The sequence below is a fragment of the Pavona decussata genome, unplaced genomic scaffold (genome assembly GCF_977016875.1).
Source record: "Pavona decussata unplaced genomic scaffold, jaPavDecu1.1 SCAFFOLD_102, whole genome shotgun sequence".
Lineage (NCBI taxonomy): Eukaryota > Metazoa > Cnidaria > Anthozoa > Scleractinia > Agariciidae > Pavona > Pavona decussata.
The window spans coordinates 4631262-4649946 of record NW_028145517.1 but is presented as its reverse complement, the minus strand read 5'-3'; the positions used below and the strand labels follow the sequence as shown (position 1 = coordinate 4649946).

At 39.2% G+C, this 18685-nt stretch overlaps 1 protein-coding gene across 3 annotated transcripts; it reads left to right on the top strand.

Annotated features, from left to right (window-relative positions):
- The first annotated feature begins 565 nt into the window (after positions 1 to 565).
- On the top strand, positions 566 to 18265 carry LOC146471781 (uncharacterized). Of its 3 annotated transcripts, XR_014866702.1 has the most exons (5): positions 3632 to 3973; positions 7618 to 7862; positions 9122 to 9635; positions 10988 to 17185; positions 17217 to 18265. XR_014866702.1 is itself a non-coding variant. In XM_085120299.1 (4 exons), the coding sequence occupies exons 2-4, from the start codon at positions 7704 to 7706 to the stop codon at positions 15460 to 15462; spliced, it is 5148 nt and encodes a 1715-aa protein (XP_084976425.1). In that variant the 5' UTR covers positions 566 to 761; positions 7618 to 7703; the 3' UTR covers positions 15463 to 18265. The 3 variants fall into 3 exon arrangements, 2 of the variants coding, with proteins under 2 accessions (XP_084976425.1, XP_084976424.1); XM_085120299.1 differs by lacking the exon at positions 3632 to 3973 and adding an exon at positions 566 to 761 and having other exon boundaries at positions 10988 to 18265; XM_085120298.1 differs by having other exon boundaries at positions 10988 to 18265.
- Positions 18266 to 18685: the final 420 nt, after the last annotated feature.

Genomic DNA, 18685 nt, shown 5'->3' with positions numbered 1-18685 from the left:
ATCACAGTGCTTGCTTGACCCTGGCTATTTTATAATACATGTAAAATGTGTTAAAATGACAGAAGAGCAGGTTATATTCTTGATATGTACATTAAAACTATTTGACGTTGTCTTTTGATATCATACTTTGGTTCAGTTTACTTGCAGGGTTTTTTTTGGATGCATGGTGAACTGCATGCAGGAATTTCTTTTTCGAAATTTTCCTTTGCAGGAATGTTTTTTGGGGGGAGTTGTCACCCCCACTCCCGTGATTTCTAATGGTCCGCCGCTTAGTAAGACCTATAAATATCAGCGCAAATAATGGATTCTGATTGGGTCGTTTTTTTTTTTAAAAGCAATGACAACAATAGAGGACAAAAATATTCCTTCTAGGAGAGAGTAGAGTTTAATTCAGGTTTAATAAATAAATTAATGTGCAGATTTTTAACTACCATGAGGAATGTACCGAGCCCACGGTCTACCCTCATGGCACCCCGCGTAATAACCCTCGGGGGCTATTGTAGTTATTTTAGTCATTAAAGAAAATCTTAAATGAAAGCCATTTGGACTGTACGTAAATTCTGACAGGGCTATTTATAATACAGATTAAAATCGTAAACTTTGACCATTGAAGCGAGTCGCTAAGCAGAAGTTTCTTCTTCTAATATTACTGTTTACTTTTCCAAATGGGATTCACTTTGATCCAGATGTATGAGCAATATTGGGAATGAAGAAGGTGTAAGTGGTCTTCCGTACGTTGGATGAAGATTTTAAACAACAAGGTAGTGATTCTAACAATGTTTTTTAAAGTGTAGGACTTTAACATACTTGCAGATGTGAAAATCAGTATACAATGCGGTGATCCATAAGTGTTCTTGTATACACTCGACTCGCAAGTTGGGCGGAAACCTCCGCTCCCCATTTGTCGGTGGTGAGTCATCTACGCGTTGTGTTCTGCTTCACTGCAGTGTACCCACTTGATTTCGACTGTTGTTTAGAATTGTTTGAGCCTCAACGATTGGAATGAAAAGCAACGAATACTAAACCAGTGACAGATTTAAGAGTTGTTTGGACTAGAGTAGATATACGGTTAGAGACGGCCCCAAAGCAGTTAGTTAGCGGTTGACAAACGTTTACACCGAGTAAACACCCATTTGTCTGGACATGTCGAAAACATGAGCCTTTACTCAAGGCTTCATTTAGGTGGAATACATAATGTTTGAAAGGCCTTAATCGCAATGATCTCTGAAATTTGGCGTACACGTCCCATTTTAAGTAATCTCCCATATGTTTAAAAAAGAGGTCATGATCCAAAAGATCCGATTTAGCCTCTAGGGAAATCTTAAGCAAAATGTCGCGTCAAACATTCGTAACAGTTTCTTTTGATTTCGGAGGGACAGAGATGTTGTTTTGAACTGTCAAAAAAAGACCTGGTAGGCTTACACACGTACACTGTAAGGCGAATTTGCACGTACCGATATCGGCCTGATAAGAACTTTCAATCGCACAAGTCAATTTACATGTTACAATTTGTCAGCCGATTTGTTTTTCTGCTAGTGAACTGCTCGGGGCAAATTTCGACCTAATTTAAAAAATCTGTCGCCCAATGCCACGGATTTTTACAAATCAGGCCGATTTTCGTCTGCTCATCTCATTGTCTTCGTCAAATTGTTTCTAACCAGCCGATTAATTGGTACTTTTAAATTAGTCTTATACCTCGTTAAATTTACGAATTCGAGGGGCCCTACAAAGATCTGAGAAAACAGAAAAGTATTTCAAGCATCTCGCTTGAATTTTCTTCTTGGCCGCCCTGACCTAAAATCTTCAGTATTGTATTAAGGATTGTATAGGATCGTATTTTTTCTTCCCTCGTCTTCGGTTTAAAATGAGTGCTAGTCACACTCGACGCAACTGTTGCGGCGGGATATAAGAATGGATGGAAAAAAACTAAATAATCTGTTCGTGTTTGGACTGACTTGTTGCCACGCATACAGGCCGCGTTTTTTAGCAGTAACCATGAACATTTGTTTACTACACCGCAAGACAAGAGCTTTTTATTCTTGCTTACTGAGGCTTGTACGGGAATATGAATGATGGAAGCGTTTGTTTTGGTCTTTTTCTTTTATTATTAAAAAAACCCCGAGACTTTGACTGCCAAAAGGCACATATTGTAGTTAAATCAAAGAGCAAGATGAAAATTTGCAGATCAATCATTGGAGTTGAATAAGTTTTCGTAAGTTTCTGTCTCTAAATGTTAGACAAAATAACTCTTAAATTGCAATTTTTATTATTTTTTCGCCCAAAGTTCGAAGACCTCGAAGACGTGCTTGATTGCAAAGCAACTCAATAGTGGAATTCAAACAAGCACGAAAAATTGTGCTTTCTCCGGCACAAAAATTTATCGTTTACGTGTTTAAATTGTACTTTAGATAGAATATACTATATAGTTCGCTGGGCAATTACAGATTCCAGGGCCAGACGTCTAGAAACGAGACAACTGACTGAAACACAATTTGAAACTTTCACTTCTTTAGCAAGTACCGTGAAAATGTACTTTGTAAAACTGTCAATAATTTCATTTGTTTCACGTCTTAGAAATCATGGCGTGATTTTCCTTTTAGCTTAGTTTTCCTGGCAGCAGAACTTTGCGTGAGATTAAGCCAATTTTAAACAATTGTGATAAATAGGTGATAAAATTTCTTCAATTAATCCCATCACGAACGTTAGGCAACGAAACGGTTTAGCATTTTTTCGTCTTCCTCAAACTTAGTATCATTCGAGAACTACTCTCGAAGCAGCATAAATTCTTCTACAGCGGACGTTCGGTAAATATATATATTTAAAAACGAAAAAGAAATGCGCACATTGTACAGAAGTTAATTAACAATAATTAAAGGTATGCCCTTTGTCAACATGCCAATATTCTACAGCTTAAAAATACCCCTTCAACGACCTTTCAATTTCGATTAAGAACATAGACGGCACTGAAAATTTTATTAGAATTTTCTGAAGGCAGAATCTTACCGACTGTCGATGTAAATTTGGCGACGCCATACTGAGAGCTTGTCAAACATGCCAAGAGATGATGCCATTGATATTAAAAGTTTAATAAATTAGTTTCTGTATTAAAAGAGGCACCCCTCGTAGTCGGAGCAAAAAAATGGTTTTGTGATATTTTGGAGTACAATGCACATCATTCGCGGAATAAAATGACTGAGACTGACATCGAAACTAATTTTCTTCGTGGAACAACTCAGTCAAGAGAAACTACAGAATTTTTTCGTATTACAAAGATTCCCTAAACCGCTACAACACGACTTCACCATGTTCAGTCGCAGCTTCAACTGATCGCGATGTACCGCTAATTTAAATATTTTATATTCATGAATGCCACTAGAATTTTCTTAATAAAAAGGTTTTCGATAGGTTTGCAAGCAAACCCATTATCTCTAATAATGATCTTTTTGTGGTGAGCAGGCTTGACCAATGTTTTCACTCGCCCTTCCGGGAACCAACAAAACTTTACTGCAAGCACCAATTTAGCCTCGAAGTTTTTAACAGGAGGTAAACATGCTAAAAGCGGCGTCTATTAGGAAGGTTTATTTTTAAGGTCAATGCACCTTTACCTAATTTGAAAGGATAGTTTAACATTTCTCGGTAACCTACTGGGTTCTAAATACACGTTATTGAGTTTGGTCAGTGGAGCAGGCGACCGCAGACTTTTTATCAGAAAACGCGCGCTCTGATTGGTTCCCGCTGTGTCGGGATGTGAGGAATGTGTCAATCAAAACCAATCGTCAGTGAAGTTCGGAAACGCGTCGCGTCTTGGCAAACACACCCGATCTTTGAAGGATCTCTCAAGTAGATTCACTTCACCAAAATATAGAGCAACCACCCGGTAAACTTCTTGGAAAGGTGTTAAACAAGAAGCACTTCTTTCCTTTCAGTGACGACCGTGTGTTGGTGTTTCAACGAGAATTGCTGACTTAACGAGGTGAGACTCGAAGTCAAAATTTGTTTATTGTTCATGTGACTGTCTTTGAACAGAATGATCCGGCGTGATTTGAATAGCCATTTCCCGCTAAATTAGTTAAGTTGATTTTTCAGAAGAACAAGGCGATAAGCTGTGAAAATCTTCTTTCGAAAATAACACGCAACCTTTGCCTGGAAATTCAGAAGGGAACTTTCACGACCAACTTTGAAAACCGGGCGAAATCTTGCGGTGTGTTGAACACGTTTTAATTGCGCGGGTAACTCATCTTTCTATTCGGCATATTATCGTTTCTACGCTTGCTCCAGAAATGCAGCAAAACTCTCAAAAGTTGGCCCGTGGTGTTTTGTTACTAACTTGTCAAAAGAACACCTTTCTGACTGCTGTAAGCACTGATATCAACTACCATTTCATCAGGCTACCGATGAAACTGTTTTCCTTTAGCTACAAAGAAAACAGCACATAAATGATTTACATCTGAATGAAGCGTGGTGTTCGTGAGGAGAAAATTAAATATATTGATTTACTTCACAAATCATCCATCGTTCTACTCTATTCCGATATTATTCGTTGTTTTGTTTTAGTATTAGAGGTTAAAAAGTTCAACTCTGCCAACTTCTTGGTGAGAAATTTGCGTTCGATATTCGTTCTCTGCACAGGTACGTAAGCTTATGTGGCGGTCGAACCGATTATGCAAGAACATGTCGAGAGCTTGTCAGATGTAAAGTTGTTTCTATATTGCTAGTGTTTGCTGTAGAGCTTCAAATTTAATTTTCAGGTACTTTGCAAATTTCAACGAAAAGCTTGAGAACATTGTAGAGATTTCACTCCATGCTCGATAAATATACGTATGGGATCAAAAAGTCAAGCTTCATATCGACCGCTACAATGCCAGATGGAAAAGTAAATCCTACAAAATGTGATGAGGGCAGTAAATCCAGCAATTTCAGAACTGCTTTGGTTGTCAATACATCAGCAGTGACATGAGTATTTATCACTTAAGTACTGGCGTGATTCTCGCGACAAACAGCTGATTTTCAAACCAACTCAAAGCAGCATTTTCGCTGGTTCGCAGCCAGTTTGTGAACTTTAGCACCTAGACACCGTCAAGATTGATTTCAAGTACAACAAAGCCTCGTTTCGTCGTTGTTATTCTATTTGCCACCACTGTGTTTGTGCAGAGAAGATAACATCGATTTGTCTTTGTTTATCCCTCTCTTTAAAACCCACTTCTCACGTTTCACGCTGTGATCGGTTTCCTGAAGTCGACATCACAGCGTCAGTCACGCTAAAAGCTTCGAACGATTTCAGCACTTTCCATTGCAAGTTTAATTGCAACTTAGATGAAACATGGATAAGTCCGCACGGCTGATCTCTGATGCTGGAGTTTGAGGTTAATCAGCGAAATTGTGAGTCACGTAGTCGATGTTATCGAAATCAACGCGACCTGTAAGAATTGACGTCTTTCAACTGATGATTGCTGAGTGATACCAAATTGTTTTCAAAATGGCGATAATTAGGTTCTAATGATCACGTTGCAAACGCTTGACATAAGGAATAGGAAATTATAATTTAGCCAACAGAGAGAAAATATTGTTGCAGCTCGTACATTTAGCGTAAATGCGGTAAAATGTTAAACAGATCTACGGAAGAACTGATGGTATCGGTAGTTTAATGTCATTTCGGCGATCACGTCTTTCTGATCCCAGATTTTTAATTCGATTTGATTTTAAACAGGTGACAGATACAATCCAAAGGTACGAGAAAGTCTAAGTTAACTGCAGTATCGGAAAATGTAGTCAGATAGCGCAGTTCTTTTCACCGGGAAAAAACCTTCGTAGATACAATATTTACAAAGTACAGTGTAAATATGTTGATAATTTATTTAAAATAGGCTGACACGTTGCTTTCTATTTTTAAAACTTGCAGCTTTTATCCTCCACTTAATAATTAATGAGTCTTGTGATTTTTCAAATTTATGAAGATTTTCTTGAGAAATTTGATTCATTTTGGCTATTAAATCTGATTTTATTTGCCAGTGGATACAGAAATGTAATATTGGCACCCTTGGTCCAGTACTATGTGATAAATGTAACAGAACCCAAGCTGAGCCATTGTTGAACAATTTGATTAACAAATTAATTTTGGCTATCTAATATCTTATTGTGAAACATTTGATCTGACCTGTCCAAAAATTCCGACTTTCTTTCTACCAAATGTATCTGAAAACAAAATGTTTTGGAGACTGAAAAATGATTTTCAGTAGTGTCAGCAATTTGGCAGTAAACTGTCCAAAGAGAAGTGTGATTTTTTGTGTGGCTAATGATGTTTGACTTGAATAAATAGTAACTCCAATATAGAAGCCAATCAGACAGGAAAATATTTTGCAACACCCATTTCCTCTCCATTCACAAGGTATTGTCTTCAGAAACCTTCTAGAACCTTTGATGCTGAATCAGGTGTTTCCATGAGCGTCATGCATTGTCAATTAGAGATTTTTTTTGTCACTTCTACATCCCATATATGTTTGTAAAGTATCAACATATTGAAAATTGTACAGCTCCTAGCAGACAGTCATGGATGGCCTCATTCAGCTGTATTTTAATAGTCTTTAAAAGTCTGCAAGAATTGTCCTTGTAAATATGGCTTTTGAAGTCTCCTTCAAATCCACTTCTGCATTCTAGTTATTATGCTACATTCATACATGGAATGTTAAACAGTGTTTCGTTTCAAACGAAAATTGAGTCCCCCTTTTCTGAGAATGATTCATAATACTGGAATTTCCATAGGGACAATTGGAACACTGCATTTGTTTATGCCATTATCAAAGAAAGGTGTACTCCAAAATAACTTCCTTTGTGTTTTTAAGCCCCTAGGCTAATCAGTGCACACCTTTTGGTTTCTTTCTCGTGGGAGTGTTTCTTCGAACAAAACCAAAAGATTATACTCAGGGTGTGGGAATGCTGTTGTCAGACAGAAGATTTGTTTTCTTACCCCATGTACAAAGTTGTAAAATTAGCCTCTGGGCTAACTTAACCATTTCACTTCCTGAGTCAACACGTTGAATCTGTGGATGAAATCATAAAGTGCGACCATAAAATGAAAGCTACTGACCAGTACCTTCCTGTGGTGCTGTTTATTATGCTCTACAAGGTGGTTGTAACTTTTAAGTCTACGAACAAAATCTTAAAAGGTAAGCATTGAAATGAAAGCTACTGAGCACTCACTATACTTTCCTTTGGTGCTGTTATGTTGTACAAGGTGGTTCTAACTTTTGTGGTTGTGGATTAAATCCTAAGGCACAAGGTGAATAAAAACCAACAGTTTTGCAATATTGCATTATATTTTGAAACTGGAAAAAAAAAACAGCTGTAAAGGTCAGGGCTATGGTCTATGTCAGAGATCACTGGGTGAGGAAGGGAAGCAGGAAAATCTGAACTTCTGTAATATTTCATCCTTACTCCCCCTCCATTCCTTGCATGTAACATCTGGGTTTAGTTAGTTTAAAGCAATTTTTTTCTTAGCCAAAACATGACATAATACCCTTTTGTGCAAAGGCGTTCATTTATATTCATCCACTTTTAATTGGCTTTTAGTCATAATTTATTTATGCTAATAAACAAATGAATGTTTATATTCTTCTACAGATCCATCGATGATTTGTTAACTAGTTGGAAACTGTGTGGCCACGGAAGAAGAGATCACTGTTGCCTCGCATTTTGCTGTCTACAAAATGAATGTCAGACTTTTCTGTGTGTGTTTTCTTTTGACACTTACATATGGCAAAGATCTGGGAAAGGAGTACAGACAACTACCAAATGTTATAGCAGTTGTTGGACGATCCTTTGAATATTTTTTACCCCATCAGGATGGAAGTGAACGACCATACAAGGTAAGTTGAGACAACAGCCCTAACAGTGATCAGCATCAAATTTCTCCTTGTAATATCAAGGCTTATTCAACCCCTGAAATCATGAGAAATAAGGATATGATCAACCAAGGTGAATTTTCTTGATACTTTTATAACTTCTCTCCAGTACTTTTATAAGGAAAGTATGGGGTCAAGATAGGAGTATTTGTTCTTTGATATTAGGGGCTATTGGATATCAGGCAAAAAAAAATGCTGGCTTCCTGACCTGACAAATTGGATGGCGCACTTGAGAAAATTTTAATAATAATAATAATAATAATAATAATAATAATAATAATAATAATAATAATAATATAAGTACGTAAATTATGATCATCCGGGTGAGTGTAGTCCTGAGAAGGACTGTTTGGGGGGGACTTTGACTGACGTTTCGACAACCTGAGCAGAAGTCATCTTCAGAGTCATTCTGAAGATGACTTCCGCTCAGGTTGTCGAAACATCAGTCAAACTCACCACAAACAGTCCTTCTCAGGACTACACTCACCCGGATGATCATAATTTACATACTTATGACTTGACGCCTGGGTTCAAACCATTTACAATAATAATAATAACAACAACAACTGTTTATTCACAATTTTAAAGGAAAAGTGAAAAGGAGACTGTACAACAGATGACTAGATAATACAATGTGACATTTAACCTTGTGAAAAGGAAAGGTTAAAGATTTCAAAGAAAATTACATCAGAAAGAACTTCTGCTTTTAATGCTACAGTGCATGCCAAATGGGATTATACATGAAAGGCTGATGCCCTTTACTAATACAGATACTTTCTGGCTAAACACAAGTTAAATCCCTCCCTTGGTAGGTACCCCTCTGGAAATTCTGATTAATTACTATTATTATTATTATTATTATTATTATTATTATTATTAATAATAATGAAATGACTATGCTTGTACAGTACAACAGCTGTAAGGCTTTGGATGCGTGAAGTAATGTTTAAAAAACAAGCAGGATAAAGCACGTGCTGCGAGGTTTTTGAACGGCTTCAAAAACATTCCTGGAAAAGCGTGTGTCAATAGAGGTCATAATTATTATGCTGTTGTGAACATTGGAAATTAGCATACAAGAAAAACACCACATACTAATAAGGAGGAGGTTTATCGATATAAAGTCACTGCATGTGATGTATTATTGACCATTTTATAGGTCAATGGGCTAATGAATTATTACTGAGTTTTTGAACCACATGTAACACTTTTTTACTGTCCGTAAGGTTTCAGAAAGAGGGAAAACTACTCTACCAAAATGGCTGTCATTTGATGTGGCTAAAGCCCAACTTCGTGGGGTGCCTGTTTGGCGCGACAAAGGAAAAGTTGAAATTGAAATCCAAATGCGGAAAAGCAATGACAAGGCAGTTTTTACAATTGACGTTCAAGATTTACATACCATGTTGAACAACCAATCAACAATCTCAAACGAAACCAAGGTGCCACCCTTTACAGAACCCAAGTGTTCCTACGGAATGCCAGTTGCTGTGGCAACTATCTTGTTTGACCTTGACATGGGCAACCTTTGTGGAGGAGAGAGGATGAATCTCATGAGAAAACTGTCAGACTTCATTGACGTTAACGTAAATGAGCTTCACATGGTAGTGGGGAGAGGCCATAACACAGCATTTGGCTTCACGGATGTGACAATGGTCACAGCAGGGCCAGGGAATGTGGCAGATTCCAGGCAGCCTGGTGTTGCGGTTTCCTGGCAGATTGGCTGTGGAGTTGATGTCTCTAGTATGTAGAACAGAGATTTCCAATTAGAATATTGTTGCAAGTAGAAGTAATAAAATTATATCAAGCATGAGGAAGAGTGTTTCATCCCTAATCACAAACCAATCCCTAATAGCCAAACACAGAGATAAGTGTTGAAAACATAAGGCGCAGCCTAGTTTTTGAGACCAACTTTGAGGTGTTTGGAAATCAAATGAAACACTCTTTTGATTGCTAGATATAGGTTCTCAAACCATTAATAATTTCTCCCAAAGCAAATGTCTACCACTTTTTAAACTAAATTTTGAAAGGAAGACACAATTTCCAACAATTTAATGTCAAATATTTGTTTTAATAGTGGAGGCTCTATTTAAAAGGAAAAATTAAAGGAACTAAAATTAAGCCTTTGATGAGTTTGAAAAATTGACATTGAATAATTCAATTCCCAAAATAATTTGTTAGTAATGGCAAGAGGAGAAGTTCATGCAACATTGTAGGTCTATTCTTGAGCCTGCTAAGCGAAGAAGATATTCACACCTCCAAGAAAAGAATGCCTTTTTAGCTGTGTGCTATTCATGCCTTATTCCTCTCCAAACATAAGATCAACAAACAGGATAAGCCAAGCAAAGACTGTAGCCTGACCTTTCACCAAAGGCCAATTTACATCAACCAATTAATCCGGCTGACCTGGCCCAGTTTGACAAAGAGAATGAGAAAGTGGACAACAATTGGCTTGATGTATAAAAATCTGTGGCATTGCTACAGATTTCTTGGATCAAGCTGGCTGATTGTCATCCCAATGCTACACCAACAGTAAAAGAAATTGGCTGGTAAATTGTAAATTATGTGTAAATCACCCAAAGCAAATGAACCTACTTATCAGGCCAATTAATTGGTATGTGTAAGTTAGTCACATAGACAGCAAAATTACACAAATTACACACACAGAAAAAAATTACACAAATCAAGTGTTGGTAATAGTTTCACTTTAAACTCTCACTCATTCCCTTCTCGCCAACAAGCCCAGTGTTCCAGATAAGAGAGGTAGGTGTCTCAGATCAAAAACCTGAGAAAACCTGCTTCCTGACCCGGCAAATTGAATGGTAAACTTGAGAAGATTTGAAAAGAACAACACTTATTGACTCCTTATAACAATTTATAGACTCCCTGGCTTTGAAACTTATCTGGAACACTGGAAGCCCACCCTCAATCAGGAATTAAAAGCAAACCTGTCCAACAATTTCTCAAGTGTTGTTTAATAGATAAGTGCAGCTCCAGAATATTTTTGCACATATTCTTCCAAAGTTCTATCAAGTGAAATAACATGCATTGCATTGGATTTAATTAATCCACCTGCTGTTTTGTTGAAATTGAAGGAATCCAAGTAGCCTCTGTGCTGAAGTCCAGCTCTGAGAGAGGAGCATTCCAACAGGCTCTCCATGCTCCAGTAAGTGGCTGGCATATTGCAACTGGTCATCCTAAAAGTCATCGGGAGAGAGTGCGAAGACAACTCAACAACTTGAGCCCAACTCCTGTCATAACACAAATGTCAGGAAGCATAGTGCCTACAAGAAGAATCTACATGACCGGCACACCTACTACTATCGTGAGCCCACCAACAGTGACAACTATTGGTATTACTGTGACCTTATCTTCTAGTGTAACTGCAACAGTGGGCCTTCGCAACTCCGCACCTAGAGTCCTCCGCCCACTTGACAAACTCACTGTCTTTCCAGGAACTGCATTTCGATACCCCATTCCTGGGGATACAATTTATGACGAAGAGGATGGTTTCACCAGGAATTTAATGCTAGAGCTGAGAACGGGAAGTTATGGTGAACTTTCTTCATCGTCATGGATATTATTTGATTCTTCAAAACAAGAGCTTTATGGGATGGCTTTTGGTGCTGACACTATCGGCACACATGACTTTGTTCTTATTGCCACTGATCAAGGTGGACAAGCTGTTGACTTTTCCTTTACTGTGCAAGTGTCAGAAGGTGAAAGTATCCGTTACAATAACAAGTTGACAATTGTCCTGAATTATGACCATGCGATGTTTATGAGTCGCATTGACATACAACTGAAGTTAATGAGGAAAATTACAGATTATTACGGTTTGAATCTTTCAGACTTGCATGTGCTTTCCTACAAGTATTACCATGGTGCTCTTTTCTTCACATTCCAGTTTGAATCATCAGCTGCTTATGAAGATTGTGACAGTCAATTCTTAAGGAAGATAAAAGAAGGGATTGGCAACAACAAAGAGTTAAATCCAAACTTTAAAAGTGCCCTTCTCCCAGAGTTTGCTGTGATGTTTGGTTTTTATGAAGGCCTTGGTCCATGCATGGCATCTGTTATTGAAAACACCCCACCTGAAATAAACAGTGTTATTGGCAAGCTTGATGTCTCTTGGGGCCAAGGAATGCGTTACACCATCCCATTCAACACTTTCTATGACAAACATGACTTTTACACTCCTAACCTAAAGCTTGAAATGAGAACAAAGAATAACGAGGCTCTCCCGGCAACCTCTTGGGTTCAATTTGATTCCTTTCGGCAGGAAATTTATGGTGAAACCAGTAATTTTAAGTCAGGTGGACAGCATGAGTATCGCATCGTGGCCATTGACAGTGGGAGGCTTGAAGCTTTTAACAGTTTTAGTATTGAGGTGTTGAATGATTCTAACATTTACAATCATGAGTTTGCAATCCTCCTTAAAGACTACACCTACAAAGACTTGGCAGAAAATGCTGGCATCCGTGTGTCTTTACTGAAGTCAATTGCTGATTACTATAAGATGGACTTAGGCCATGTACGCATTGCCAAATATTTTCCTGGACCCTCTGTACATTTTAGGTTTGATTCCATTCCATATACAGATTGTAAATACCCAGAGCTAGCTAGGGTAATAGATGGCTTCTGGGTTTATGGACGGCAAAATGAAGTGAATCAATCCTTTGTGGCATCCCTTAAAGAGGACAACTTCACTGTAGTGACAGGCCATTTCTATGGCAATGGACCTTGTGTCAACATCACACCAAAACAAGAAAGTAAACCAAACGAAGTTAACCGCATTGACAGGAAAGAGGTGTACTTAGGCCAGGTGCTACAATTCAAGATTCCTTACAAGACTTTCTTTGATGAACAGGACTTTTATACACCTAACCTTAGGCTAAGCTTGAGAACACGCCATAATGCGGCACTTCCTGATCCTTGGTGGATTTCTCTGAACAGACATCAGCACATTTTTGCATTGCCATTAAATATCAGCACCATAGGACTGAACAGGTTCCGCTTGGTTGCAAGAGACAGAATAGATCAAGAAGGAACCAGCTTTCTCAGAGTAAACGTCTTGAAAGATCCCAACAATTATAACCATGAGTTTACAATCGTTATTGACAACTATGCTTTGGTCAAGGCTAACGTTGTTATGCAGGTCAAACTGGTGGAAAAAATTGCTGCTTATTATGGTCTGAGTTACAAAAATGTGAGAGTGTCAAGTCAAGCTGCGGACACGACATTTTCTTTTCGATTTGATAATGTTCCGCGTGACAAATGCAACCACCCTGACCTGAAAAAGCTGATAGATGGATTCTGGAGTAACTATGGCAAAACGTTAAACTCAACATTCAAGGAAGCCCTTTCTCCAGATTTCCGAGTGATTTCAGGTAACTACAAACTCCTTAAACCTTGCGAAATGAACACTCCACCAGTATTACTGAACCACATCCCACGCCTCGTTGTCACCCAAGGTCAACAAATGAAGTATCACATTCCCTCTGATACATTCTTTGACAAGGAAGACGGCTACACACCTAATCTGAACCTAGAAATGCCGACTACGGCTCAATCTTCGTGGATTCTCTTCGACACAACAAAACAAGACATAATAAGTCTACCAATGGACAGCAGTACACTTGGAATCCACAACTTTCATCTGACAGCGAAAGACAGTTTTGGTTTTGCAGCAACTGATACAATTCAAGTGGAGGTGATACAAGATACAGAGAACTATAAGCATGAGTTCAAATTTGACATCCTTGATGCAACAGCTCCTGTAGAGAATGTGAAAACAAGGGTGGCTTTGATGAACAAGCTTGCGGCTTACTTTGGCGTGAGTGCTGATGATATCCGAGTTAGCAGCTTTGGTACAGACTATCCAGTGACCTGCACATTTCAACTTGCTTCTCTTCAAGATCTAAAATGTGATGACCCCAGCTTGGTGAAAATGATTGAAAGCTTTGTGGTTAACAAAAAGTTGAATGAAAATTTTGTTACTGCACTCAAGCCTGAGTTTACAGTGGCATCAGGTTCATACAGAGGCCTGGGGCCCTGCACACCTCCGCCGCAACCTAAAAACACTGCACCAAAATTATACAACCACATTGATCGGCTGGATGTGTTCCAAGGGCAGGGCTTACGATTTCACATTCCATACGACACATTCTTTGACAAGGAAGACATGTACACACCAGATCTTTCACTTGACATGAGGACAATTGATGGCCATGAACTTCTGAACACTTCATGGATTCTGCTTAATTCTTCACGACAAGAAATTTATGGCTTGCCTACTGATATCAACAGAGTTGGATTGCATGAGTTTTTAATGACTGCCAGCGACAAAGAGGGAGAAAAGGCTTATGATGCTTTTGAAGTGAGTGTGTTGGAAGACGATACTCCATACAATCACAAATTTAACATTATACTGGAACATGACAACACTACCTTTATGGAGAATGTTGGAATCAGACTGATGCTGTTAGACAAGATAGCCAATTACTTTGGTGTTAACTTTACTAGTGTGCGCATTGTCAGCTATGCCCCTGGAGTGCTGTTTACATTTTATTTCGATTTCATTCCATATGATGAATGCTATAATTCGTTCCTGAAGAGGCTCCTTGATGTTTTTTGGCTTGATGGAGGGTTGAATCCAGCATTTGTGGCTGCACTTCGGCCAGGTTTCAAGGTGGTGTCTGGTTCCTATGAGATGCTTGGTCCATGCCAGTCTGTACTGCCGCCAGATACTGGTGCTATAGTTGGTGATCGACCAGGAGGAATATGGTGGACCTATGCAATCATACCTGCCATTGTACTCGCAATTGTTCTTCTCATCATTGGCTGCTGTTTGCTGATTATGATGGGATGTTGCAGGAAGCAGAAACTGACAGGAGCTGAGAAGACAACCTTCATTTACAAGAAAAAGCCAATTGTTCTCCAGGAAGAGTATGAGATCAAGGAGCAGCTACTGAAGCAGCCGCTTGTCCTGCCCAATGAAAAGCCTCCAGTCCCCCCTGTGTATCCTCGTAGCCCTGTCCTAGGTGGTGATAAGACCCCACTGCTGATAGCAGAAACCAAATCTGTGCCTTACCAAGCCCCAACATTCATGTCTAGCAGACAAATGGGAGGAGGCGGTGGTGGCGGTGGCGGAGGTGGTGGAAATGCTGGCTTTGTTGCTAATGGTGGTGGTGGAGGTGGTGGTTTTGGTGCTGGAGGAGGAGGTATTGGTGGTGCAGGTGGTGGTGGTGCCGGAGGAGGTGGGGCGTTTGGTGCTGGTGGTGGTGGCAGCGGCGGTGCCAGTGGTGGTGCTTTGGCTGTCAGTAGTGCCGGGGGTGCTGGAAGTGGTGGTGCCGCTGCCGGAGGTGGAGGTGGAGCCGGTGGTGGTGGTGGTGCCGGAGCTGGCGGTGGTGGTGTTAGTGTAAGTTACAGTATGGTAACAGGTGGCGGCAGTTTCAAGCAATCTTCTTACAGCTACAGCTACAGCAGCAGCGGAGGTAGTGCTTCTAGTACAAGTCGTAAGGTAGCATACTCAGGGTACAGACTACCCCCAGCTTACGTTCCACCTTAAGCTCATTACATGAATACCAATGGATGCTGTTGACGGGAGAAGAAGCTTGCTGACCAGACTAAGGTAGTCAAATATGAGGGAGGGTATCTTGTTAAAAGCCTGCGGAAGTGAATCTGCTAAAGTAGCTACTGACATCTACAACAACAATACCAGTTCAGTGGTTTGACCTGTTTTCTGCTCTGTTTTTGCAGTTCTGCAGTTTTCCAGTTTTTAAACGCTATTCGCTTTTGTAGTTTGCACTCTTTTAGTTTTGTATTTGTTTTGTAAATTGTATTGTTTTCATGTTGGAAGACATTGCTCGTGGCCTGCAGGCCTGTCCTTTTGTAAAGACAATTTCTGCTGCAAAGCAAGAATACCTGTTCACTTCTGTGGAAGAGAATAATTTAGCAAGCCACAAAACAGTATAGTAAATATTTTCTGCTAATTACCGATGCCGCTGTGAACAATTTTTTGTTATGTGATTAGCAAAGACAAAAAGAACCTGCAAGATGTTTGTTAACCCTTTCAACCCCAAAATCAATGTGTATATTCTCCTCCCAGCTGTCCTCCATATATTTTTTATGTTACCAGTTGGGAGATTTTGTCTAAAAATCAAGGCATTTCATCTTTGGTGATTATTTCCTTTAGTTAGTTTATTCTTCTGACTTAAATGTTTAATCAAGCAGTGACATTGTAAGGAGAAATTAGATGTTGGTCACAACTGGGACTTAAAGGGTTCATGCACTAACCGCCCCCCCCCCCCCCCTGCCCTTCAAGGGGGTGGGGGTACTCCTTGCTATTTTTTGGTGGGGGTGGCTTGTGCAGCGTGGTTCTCCAAACCCTGATCCTATTTCAGACAAAAATATGTAAATTTTTGGTACCAATTTTCAGACCGGGGGCCCGTTTCTCGAACGTCCCGGTAACTTACCGGACCCGATAAGTATATTTTTAAATGTTTCTTTGCCGATTACACAGTGATTACAGACATGGTACTTGGCCAATGTTTTCATACCATTATAAGATTTTAAAATTAAGCATTCAAAGATAAGAAAAGTTGACTTCTGTTAAGAAACATCTATTTCCAAAATCACTTATCGGGCCCAGTAAGTTACTGGGACCTTCGAGAAACGAGGCCCAGGCCTCTAAAATTCATACCAATTTTCAGACCTTGTCTGTAAAATCCATACTCACTTTCAGAATTTCAGACTAACAATCTATACCCTATTTCAGACCAAAACAGCTCAAAAACCAAACCCTGTGGAGTCCGCACAACCTATATAGCTTATATACAGGAGTACCCCCTCCAGGACTTAACCCTTTAAGTTCCAACATCAACCTGTATTTTCTCCTCACTGTTTTCCTTCTATTTCCAAGGGTTCTATTTGGGAGAATTTGTTTAAACAAGCCCCATTTTGATAATCATGTGTTTAATTGTGACCTGTCTGATCAAGTAAGGGGCTGTTGACATGTTCACAAGTTCCCTTCTTGACATCCATTGGATGTTCACGCACTTAGAATTTTCACTGTTGTTCAAATTGACTTTGCCTAAAGCCACTTAGATGAATAAATAAAACTTACAGTGCGAGACTGATTTGAAGGGCTCAGGGCATAAGTTACTCACTTACGGAACCTTTTTGATCGCTTTTGGTTGTTTTAGCTCAGATTACCCGCATTTTTTCCATGTGGCCTTGAATTCCTTCAGGAAACGTTGCCTCAATGTTTTATCTGCTGTCTTGCAATTCATGTTGTGATAAAAACAAAAAAGTTGCCAATAGTCAAGGGGTTTTATTCCAAACAGAACGGAACATTTTTAAAGGAATTGAAGTCTCCTGAAAAATTCAGCAAATCTGAGATAAAAGGAGAAAAAGTGATCTAAAAAGCACTATGATTTGTTTATGCCCCAAACCCTTCATTTTGTAATGTGCTTTGAAATTATTTTGAAAACTGAAAGTTGACCCCATGAAAAGAGATGCAGGTTTTCTTTGGTGGGGATGTGAAAGGGGGACCATTTTCTGTGGAAGGTACAGTCAACTCCCTTTATTGCAGACACCCTCGGGACCGCAGGTTACTGTCCTTAATAGTAAGAGTCCGCAATAGCGGGAATTTATTTCAGTCAAATGTCTGTGATTTATTTTGCCGGGGGATGTAGCTGCTGTCCATATCATTGGGTGTCCATAATAGTCAGGTGTCAGCAAGGTGAGAGTTGAATGTATCTGAAAGGGCTACCTTTTTGACACATACCAGGCATAATGTCCAGATGTGGACTCTTCCAACCGCCACCACCCTAGAACTGGTGAACATGTTAACAGCCCCCCTGATCATTATTGGGGCTAAAAGGCTTAACTACATACAAACAATAATATTAGGATATTGTGGTGTTATTTGTACTATTTTAATAAGTAAACCTAGAGTTCACTAAAAAGGGTTTTCTCTGGTTTTGTAAATACAGTGGTTGTTACTATTTAATGTTGATGTAAAAGTTTTTTAGCACTATGCAATTTAGGCACAGGCTTATAACAGCTGGCAACCAATTTCAGGGAATTAAATTGAAGAAAATAGTTTAACTTTAAATTAAAAATTTCAAGAGCATTTAGTTTAAGTTATTTACACAGAATATGCAGACAGTGCGCATGAAGTAATTGAAATAAGTGACTTTAATTAAGCATTTCAGATGCGTTCAGTGACATGTTTTAGACAAGTTAAAGTAGTTTAGTGAAGATTTGATTGAAACAAGTTTCTCATAATTCAGTTATGGATTTAATTTTCTAATAAAATGAAGCTGTTCATAAACCTGGATGAAACAATTAAAAGTACTGGTTCTTAACTGGCTCTCAACTGGTTTAATGCGTGCATGTGATGGTGCCAAAAAATGTGTACAATATTGGAGCGACTTAAATTCATAAGCCATACCTTTGATGTGACAAACCTAAAGCATAAACTACTGTAATGCATTGTTCAGTACAACAAGGCTCATCATTGGCTTGGGCCTAACCTGCGAGCAAGCTCTTGGAGAAGAGGAAGGGTGGGGCTTGCTTGCAGGCTAGCTTGGACCTGGTGGCACAACCAGTCAAGCTGAAACTTGCACGGCTGCAAATAGGGTTAGACAAATTTGGTGTGACAGAAAGCACACCCTCCAATTACTGAAATGCATGCGCTTTACTAGGGAAATGGTAAAAAATTCAGCGATGGACGCAGTATGATTGCTCGCAAATGAACACAATCCAACCAGTTTACACAAATTCGT

Bases quoted from the DNA above. Each gene is read 5' to 3' on its own strand.
- LOC146471781 (XM_085120299.1), top strand. From the start codon at position 7,704: ATGAATGTCAGACTTTTCTGTGTGTGTTTTCTTTTGACACTTACATAT. The intron at 7,863-9,121 runs GTAAGTTGAGAC...ACTGTCCGTAAG, and splicing joins GAAGTGAACGACCATACAAG to GTTTCAGAAAGAGGGAAAAC. The intron at 9,636-10,987 runs GTATGTAGAACA...TTGAAATTGAAG, and splicing joins CTGTGGAGTTGATGTCTCTA to GAATCCAAGTAGCCTCTGTG.